Below are 10,140 nucleotides of genomic sequence, written 5' to 3'. Positions count from 1 at the left end.
TTATTTCTCAAGAAATTGCATTTCTCTGTCTAGGGCAATATAGGGATATAGGTTTTATATCTCTTTTGTTTTCAACTTGTTCTTTCAATTTAGTTGCATTTTCTTTAGATTTCTTTTTTCAGTGTTTAATATGTTCAGTGTAGGTTTTTGTTAATGTTTTCAGACTGCCAAGGTTAATAATAATATAATAAGAATATGTAATATAATTTAAATGTTTATCATTGGTAATATTTTAAATGTTTGAAATATTTTTAATTACAATGTTAAATTATTACTTCATGCTAACTAATTCTTGTTAAATGATACTGAAAAACTATTTTTTTAAACTAGAAATTATTTTTTATTTATTTGTGCTAGAAATAATTTATTCCACAAAATAATGTTGAATTAAATTACCCATGTAATTTTTTTAAATGACTGATGTACAAATGTTTGAAAAGTATTCAATTCTTATTTATTTATAATTATATATATTTTTATTGACTTATTTTATATTTCTAAAAATTATTTAAATGCATATTTTGTAAAAAAAAAAAAAAAAATGTAAAAATTAATTGTATAAAATTTAATTTAATGTTTATATATATATTACATTTAATTACCAACAAAATTCTGATCATATGAAAACAGATGCGCACTCAGATTAGTCCTTAATTTACATATATACGATGAAATTATGTAAGATAATTATATTAGTCTCTCAAATGTCTTTTAAAAGATTTGTAACGCGAGTCCTTATCTCGGAGCAGTTGTTTGTTCGTGACTCACTCAGCGCTGTGTGTTTGTTGCCGTGTGACTTCAGCGAGAAAAATGCAATATATATAGAGTCTGAGCTCAGTTTATTATGTTTTTTTTTATTATTTTGTGCTGGTCACGACTCATAACTCATGTATGAGAAAACACAATTTCATGTGCTGTAGATTCAGTAGCAGTGCTGGAACGCTGGAAATAAAAAACAAAGTCGTATTTCAACCTGAACCAATCTAGTGTTAATAATCGGAGTGAAGCCTCATGGGATATCTGAGGCTTTCTGGGAGTTGTAGTTGCTTCTACAGACCTGACATCAGCATGAGTGATTGACAGCTGTCACAGGGCTGTCATTGTGCTGCTGTCCTGGAGAATAACAGACTGGTTAAATCTGATTGGTTGTGAGACAGACACACACACAGATTTATGAGCTTCAGTGCAGAACATGCGACACAACTAGAGGTCAAGGACGGTTATGGATTGGGAAGCAGATCAATGGAGACAAATCGACTGATCGATCTCTTTTATTTCCAGCAGCACTGCAGCTCCAGAAACACTGACTTCATTAGTTATTTTGATAATGAATAAACATTGTATCAAACTCTTACAGTCATTCTTATGGAATGTTCCAGGTTTAATTCTATAAACCGCTCATGCTGTCTAATATCCTTTAACACAGAGACACATTAACTTTTTTACATTTTAGTTGTTATAGTTAAAGAAAAAATAAATTGAGTTTTGATTTTTACATTTAGTTGTTAAAGATCCAACTTGGGCTGAATGTGTGTGTATATATATATATATATGTATATATATATAATTTTTTTTTTTTTTTTTTTTTTTTTTTACATTTTAGTAATATTAAAAAAAAAAAAATAGTTTGTTGTTAAAGTTGTTGGCTGAATGTATTTGATTACTTAATTGTTGAACAAAATTTGCTGAATTGTAATTTTTTTTTTTTTTTTTAAGTTTAGTTGCCGTTAACAAAATATTCATAATTTACAAAATGTTTACATTTACTGAATGTACTTCAACATTAGCTGAATTTATTTTATTATTATTATTATTATTATTGTTAAATAACAAAATTAGCTTAAATTAATTTTAAGTCGAGATCAAATTTACGGAATTAGATTTTTAGATTAGTAGTCGTTAAAGAACAAAGTTTTATTTTTATTGCATTTTTTTACATTTAAAGAACATAATTTGCAGAATTTATTAGATTTTTCACATTTTAGATAAAGAAACAAAAATTGCTGAATTTATTTCATTGCTATATTAAAGCAGTTTTTGTTTCATTTGATGTTTGTTCATGTAAAAAAAAAATAATAATAATAAAAACAGGCAAAATTTATTTGACACTTACTGTATGTTTATTTGTTATAGTTAAGAGCAGAATTTTCTTTTTTAATATTCCATATATGTGTTGTCAGGTGCTGAAGTTTTCTCCAGGTCAGAATTTCTACAGGATGAAAACACGTGCTCACTGGGTTCTGGAGGAGATTTACCTGCAGCATCATGAGAGATGTGACTGTGTGTGTCAGTCCAGACCGCCGCGATGAACACACACACACACACACACACGACACACACTCGTCTGTAGTTTTCTGTCCAGCGTTGGGAGATTCTCGGTCATGTAGCTTTTGTATCTGTTTTCATGGTTTAGATGTTATTGTGTCCAGTAAACTCACCAGTGGAATGTAAATGAATATTAATGAGGCTTTTGCTCTCTGAGACCAATCAGAAGTCAGAGCTCCCTGAGGGGGCGGATCCTTCACAGATTTGATCCAATCCAGTGTTATTTATTAAAAGAACTTTGTCTTTTTATATCTGTGATCATGCTGTTGTATGTGGCTTTTGTTTTCATATTCTCTTTCTTGTCTGAGCAGATATTTTTATGAATGAATCCCATTAAAACGTTAATTTCTCTCCCCAAAATTAAAAGAAAGAAATATTGATTAAATTTGATTAAAAAAAACTACTTTTAAGTCTGATATTTTTTGTTTGCATTATGACAAATAAACTTTAATCACTATAGAAGCCAGTTTCCACCTTAAATATGATTCTGTAGTTCAAATTAAAATTTCTCAAGTAGTTTAGCATGTCATACTAATGTGATAATTTATCATGATTCAGTTACTGTTGAATTTTAATGAGAGTTGTTTTTAAGTCATTATAATTTTTGCTCACTAGAAACTTAGTCAGTATCATTAGAAAGTGTGGAACTTTTACAGAAAACGAAGTCATTAGATGAAATTTCTCTAGTCATTATTATGAGAAAGTTTTACTAAGGCATCACTATAATTATAAGACAATTTTGAAAAAGAATTTTGGGGAAAAGTTTAGAATGTTTACAGGTAACAAAATTTTTACTAGAATTTTTCTCAAGTCATTCTAATTTTTTTAAAGTCATCATTAGAAAGTTTAGTTTTTTTTTATGGAAAACATAATATTACATGAAGTTTCTCAAGTCTATTATGAGAAAGTTTAGAATTTACTAAGTCATTATTACAAAATGTTCTCATGTCATTATGAGAACTTTTACAAATTTACGGAAATCGAAGTCATTATTGCATAAGTTTTTAATCAAGTCATTTTTATGAGAAAGTTTAAAATTTTACTGAAAACTACAATAAGTCATTATTACATTACAATTTTTATGGAAAACGTAGTCATTATTACATTTAATTTATCAAGTCGTCATTAGAAAGCTTTGAATTTTAATGAGAAACGAAGTAATTTTTACGCGAATTTTTCTCTAGTCATTATTATAATTTTTATTTACTAGAAACTAAGTGAATATCATTAAAAAGTTTTGCATTTTTACAGAAAACTTAGTCAATATAACATGAACTGTTACGGAAAAACTAAGTCATTATTACATACATTTTTTCTCAAGTCATTATTGTGAGAAAGTTTAGAATTTTATGGAAAACTAAGGCATTATCACATAAAAACATTTCTCAAGTCAATATTACGAGAAAGTGTAGATTTTTTTACAGAGAGCAAAGTCATTATTATGTCTTTAACATGAGAAATATAAAAAAATTATGAGAAACCAAGCCATCACATAAAATGATCTCAGTTAAGTCATCACGAGAACGTTTTTTTTATTATTATGATACAGAAACATATTTTTTACTCAAATGAGGCTGAATTTGTCTGCCTTTCATTATCAGTGGTGGCTCTCTTTTTGATTCTCATTTCTCTATTTTTACTCTGAAAAGTAGTTCCATTATTATTTAAATCTGCATAATGGCAGTGAATAAATATTACCATTTTTTTTCTTCTCGGAGCCTAGGTTTTATTTTTTTTTATTTTTTAAATGGACCTAAAAAGGACTCATTTTCTTCAATCAAAATACTTTTTTTTTTTTTTAAATAGGGGCTGCATATGTTCTTGTCAGGTTTTATGACTAAACAAATGAAAACAAAAGGGACCACACACACACACACACACACACACACACACACACACTTTGGCTCCAGGAGTTGTAGATGAAAGTGGTTTGCTAATGTTTCATCAGCCAACAAAAGCAGTTCATAACACTCATATAATTGTTTCGCATATTTATTCAGATGACATGATGTTCTCCATCTTTTCTCTGGGTTCACCGTTAATGATGGGCTTCATCTCTCTGTAAATCCACAGGTTTTCCTCTGTTCCCTGATCAGAGATTAATTTAGCGGCGGCGCACATAGAGGACTTTAATTGCAAGGCTTTAAAGTGCTTTTATTAAGCTTTAAGACACGTGGAGAAGAGAGTGTTCTCGTTCCATAACCCACATGTCTGAACCCTGATAGCACATGTACATCACAGAGACATCTGCATTTACTGCTGAAAGACGTCTTTTTTAGTGTGTTTGCTCATATGCAATATGTCGTTTCCTATCAGATGTCAAATAGACGTTTAGAAGATGCTTTAAGCTGTTTATGATTTAAAATGCATGTAAAACTGACATCTGAGAGACGTCTGGCATGTGTTTGTACACAGCAGATGCTTTCCAGACGTATGTGTGCTATCTGGGAAGTCTGTCAGCTCGACCGTTTTCATACAGTGCCAGCTCGACCTATTAAGTGAAATACGCGTAGTTGCATAGGGCCCTGGGTCCCCTGCCAGGGGTTCAGACAATAATATGAATTTTGATAAAGTTTGCATGTGCATTAATGTTTGAAAATAAGATCTAAAAGATGTTGTCGATATACTGGTTTGATTCGGCATTCGTGAGAGCTTTAGAGACGCTGCGTTATTGTGGGCAAGGAAAAGAGATTATTCTCTATTTTTATTATAAATAATATATTATTCTCTATTGTTAATCATTAAGCATTAGTCTCACAAATATATTTATACATTGCTCTAAAAGTGATGGTTAAACTTTTAGAATTTAATTACAATTTTCTTGAAAGTTGGTCAAATGTTCACTACATTTGATTTTGTTTTTTGGCAAATGTGTTTCATTTTACCAATATTCCCATTATTTCTTTTTCACATAAATCACAAACCACCACAAACGAGTGTGAACATTTTTGCGAATGGATTTTTTCTTAAAAAATTTGGCATTTCCATCACTCCATCATTTACGTCCATAAAAACAGGAAACATAAGGAAACACGGTGGACGCATTGACAGTAAATTTGTTTTTCATTCCAATAAAATAAGTTGCATGCTAAAAAACATGCATTGTAAATTAGTTAATGATTCAGTTTACTACACAATATTAATTCATCGTCTCATCATTTTGTAGTTTTAAAAGAAAAGAAAAAACTACATCGCCATCTTGCACCAGTTTTAATCATTTTGTTTAGTTTCATTCAGTAAATAATAATGACCCTGACGTAGTGATTATGACTCTCCTATTTGTAAAAAATTATGCAAAATCAGTAATGAAGGAGCTTTTGACATTTTACATCATAAATATTAGTTTAGTATGTTAGAATTAAAACTCTCTGGGGTCGATGGAGGCGCTTTCACAAAAACACAAGGTTTATTCACAGGGTTATTACAGTAAACTAATACTAAAACCATACCATGTCATATTTCCTCAGTTTAACTTGACTTAAAACTACTAAAACTGAAAAAATATGATATATATATATATATATATATATTATTTTTTTTAATGAATAAAAATTGCAAAAACATTACCTACAAAAAATTTTTAATTCACAATATTAATAAAAACTATAATAAGCTGCATGATACTAGTCTCCTATACACTTTCCCCATTGACTTCCATTATCACTTTCATTACTGTAAACAGGTTTTTTGCTGGTCTTTACAAACTGATATGAGTAAATTATTTTCACTGGTAATAAACAGCATCTGATATGCTGATGTATTGAACTTTAAGGAATTAATTAGAGTAGTTGTAAATTTCCACAGCTTTTTTACGTTTTGCCACACGAGAGGATGAGAGGAATCACACTCATGTTCACATGAACGAGAGAGCGGTTCAAGGTTTCTTTGTTCGCTGCAGACAGATGGAGAAAATGAGGTCAGGTGTGGGTGGATGTGAAAGTCAGGTGACCTCTGACCTCTGGAGGGAAGCGGTGGGGGAGGAGACCGTCACATCACGGCTGCACACTGCCACTCACACACACACACACACATTAAACTTTCATCTGAGACTCTACGGTTCAGCATTTCAGCCAGAATTCCCGGTGAAACTCTGAGCTTTTCAGTCGTTTACATCATTGTGTGTGAGAGCGAGAGAACACGTGTGTTAGATTTCATCAGCATTGCATCAACGGTGAAAATAAGCAGAGATGGAGCGATAAAAAGGCGAGAGGGGTGATGACACACTCACATCAGGGCCCACGAGACATACATTAAACACACACACACATTTCTGCTGAAGAATTCATTATAGTCATCATGAAACAGCTTTTTACTTCTGTAGTGTCACACATTTCCAGGATGCAAGATATGCAATGTGTTAAACTGTATAGGGACTGTTTTTTTCCCCCACAATGCACTGCGAACCTGGATTGATAAGCTGCATTATACATTTTTTACATCATCTGGACTAATTATTTGTTCTAAATATATTTTCATTGTACATTTTATTATTTTAACAGTTGGCATTAACTTACCACAAAGTCACAAAGTACGCCAGTGCTACCATTGAATATTTACAAAAATAGTATTACCATCACATACAATCACGGGAAAAAAAATCTTAAGTATTTACAAACAGAAAAAGAAGAAACATTAAAAATATATATTATAGATAAAATATTATACGGTAATAGAAATGCTATATAAACAAGTAAAAATATGAATATATAAAAAATGTACATCGTATATCAAATATTGACCTCACAATGTTTAATCAAAATTCTCCAAACATGAAGCCAACTGCTGAAACCCCGCCCCTTCATTTGCATACACTGATTTGCATAAGCATCATTGATTTCTTCATTTGACATCTTGTTTTTCACTTTCTTTCCATCTGTGAACATTACGTAAAGATCCTGGAGCTAAACCCAATAATACTTCCCTCCCAAATGAGGGATCTGATCATGTTCTCCCCGTCACGTCGTTCTAGAGCTCTAGGAGTTCCTCTACGTTGAGCTCCCCGTCCACTCTGAAAGAGATCAGCGTGAGCCTCTTCTTCTGTGGGTGTGAATGAAGGAAGTTAAGGTGAGTAATGATGACTTCTGGCTGGACTGTTGCTCTGTGGTGTATTTAAATCAGAGACGCTGCAGGCGTCCAATGACAGACAGCTGCGAGAAAAATGAACTATGACAGGAAGAGGGAAATTAATGAAGAGAATCAATCAGAATCACCTCAACACACACACACACACACCCACAGGTCTGTGGTTTCCTCTCATTCCTCTGCTCTGTTTCCTGTTTTGCAGTTTAATTGTGTGTGAGACACACACACTCACACACACTCAGGTTTAATTCCAGTCCAATTAGACAATAACAAACTTATACTGTACAACAATTATCACTTATATAAAACACTGAAAAGTACCATGTTTTTTTTTTATTACATTCACCATGAAAATAGTTTTTTTATTTGCAGAAGAACTGCAATATATATATATATATATATATATATATGACATATAATAGATATACATATAACTTTTTTTATTACATTTAACATATATATATATCATGATGTATTAAAAGGATATTTACATTCATCATGGAAGTACCATGTTTTTTTGTTTTACATTTTTCTTGGACAATGTTTTTTTTTTTTTTTACAGTTACATTTCGTTAATTATCATGTTTTTGTTTTTTTTTACATTATTAATCAAATACCCTTTTCTCTTTTACTATGGATATACCATTTTATTATTATTATTATTTTTACATCTACTATTGTCAGTCATGCTTTCCCTGTATTTATCGTGGTATTATAATTTATTTTTTCTGTGGACATCATAGTAGCACCTTAGTTCCTCTGGAGTACTGTCCAGTTTCAGGTGGATGCTGTGTGTGTGTGTGTGTGTGTGTGTGTGTGTGTGTGTTTGTGTGCGATTAAATGTCAGCATTTTGATTCCACAAACACCAAAATCCAGTTTTCTCTCTGTCCCCCTCTCTCTCACACACACAAACACACACACACACACTGACCTTTGATTTGCGGATAAAAAGCCTCTCCATCTGAAAAGTCAAGAAGCTCCAAAACTTGTGTGAGTGTTTGTGAAAAGACTCCACCAAAAGGGCATCTAATCAGATCTCACGACTCACTCTCAAGAAAAGAGACACGGAAACAAGATAATGTCAGTCTAAATGAGTGTGTGTCTCTGTGTGTGTGTGTGTGTGTGTGTGTGTGTGTGTGTGTAAACAGCACAGTATTCCTCATCCACTCAGTGCATCACAGTCCTCAGGAGTGAATGAGGATGTCTCTGTTCCTCTGTAAAGGAAAAGGAGGATCAGAGGAGAAACACAACACCCATCATCAGCATCCTGATCTCACACGCATCACTGAGGTCAAAGGTCACGCGTCATACCTGCTTCTGTACAGATGAGTCCAGAGGGCAGGTGACCACTTTAACATGAGTGTGGGTCAAAGGTCATCACTGGACGCCGCTGACGTTCAGATGCACTGAAAGATGAATACTAATGTCCTGCACACTTTTACTCACCAGTAAAGGGACATTAATATAAATATAGAAATATGTTTATCATGTGTACCACTGTAGTATAGTAGTACCACAGTACTGCTTGTTAAGAGTACAAGATTAAAGATGAAACAGATAGTATTATGATAAAAAAAATTATATATATAAAAAAAAAATAAAAAAAAAATTCCATATAAAATGTATAAAATATAAGCAATATATAAAAATTATAAAAATATTATATAAATGCTAAAATGTAAATTCTACATAAAAATTAAAACGAATGTACAAGCATTAAAAAATATAAAAAGAAATATAAAAATTCTAAATAAAATATGAATATATTTTAAAGACACTATTTTATACAAGAAAAATACAAAAGTATTACAACAAAAAATATTACAAATATACATAAAAATTTAAAAAAATCATAAATAAAATATTGAAATATAAATTCTATATAAAACAGAGCTAAAATTGATTATTTTTTTTTGATGGTTTGAGCCTTTTTTTTTTGGTAAGGCTAAATGGTTTCCATGGTAACAGTGAGAGTCTGATGCAGCCGTGGAGGGCAGAATGTTTGGTGATGCACACACACACACACACACACACACACACACACCCACAAACACGCACACACACACACACACACACAGACACGCACACACACACACACCCACAAACACGCACACACACACACACACACACACACAGACACGCACGCACACACCACAATATAACAACGCCCTTACAAAAACAATGTTTGAATAAGATTATTTCATTATCATTGAGATATTACAGTTTTTACAATATTATATTACAATTTTGTTGTTTTTGCCATTTTTATCAAATTTTTAATACATCTATATTTCTTATTCATTTTCATTTAAGTTTTGGTTATTTTAGTGCCTCAAATTAAATTAAATAAAAATGTGAAAAGTTTCCTTCTCAAGTACACGAAAAATTATTTCAGATATTATTCATTTAATTAATGAATATAACACTGATAAAATCAAGGATATTAAATAAGAAACACACAACATCTTAAAAAATAAATTCCTGTTTTGTTAAATTCGTGAATTTATTTTATATTTCAATTTATTAAAATGTTTCCCCTTTTAAATGTCCGTATTTCTCTCTGTCTCTTTCATTACTAATTTTATTTGGTTTAATTATGCAATGATTTCTCACTGTACAGAGCCGAGATGCACTTGCATCGATACATGCACGTACGGTTTTTGTCATGCCACATGCTGCAATGTCAAGTTCTAAAATTGCACTGAAAATAAATGGAGAGAGAGGGATGGATT

At 31.4% G+C, this 10,140-nt stretch overlaps 1 protein-coding gene across 4 annotated transcripts in view; it reads left to right on the top strand.

Moving 5' to 3' along the window:
* The window catches only part of pdgfd (platelet derived growth factor d), a 23,562-nt gene extending 20,919 nt beyond the window's left edge, over window positions 1-2,643 (top strand). For all 4 annotated transcript variants that reach the window (XM_059533942.1, XM_059533945.1, XM_059533944.1 and 1 more), the window contains exon 7: window positions 2,181-2,643. In XM_059533942.1, coding sequence (XP_059389925.1) covers window positions 2,181-2,309 — 129 coding nt within the window. In that variant the 3' untranslated portion in view covers window positions 2,310-2,643. The remainder of the gene's footprint in view (window positions 1-2,180) is intronic.
* Window positions 2,644-10,140: the final 7,497 nt, after the last annotated feature.

Source organism: Carassius carassius, chromosome 41, assembly GCF_963082965.1.
Source record: "Carassius carassius chromosome 41, fCarCar2.1, whole genome shotgun sequence".
Classification (NCBI taxonomy): Eukaryota; Metazoa; Chordata; class Actinopteri; order Cypriniformes; family Cyprinidae; genus Carassius; species Carassius carassius.
This window is presented reverse-complemented; position numbering and strand designations above follow the sequence as displayed.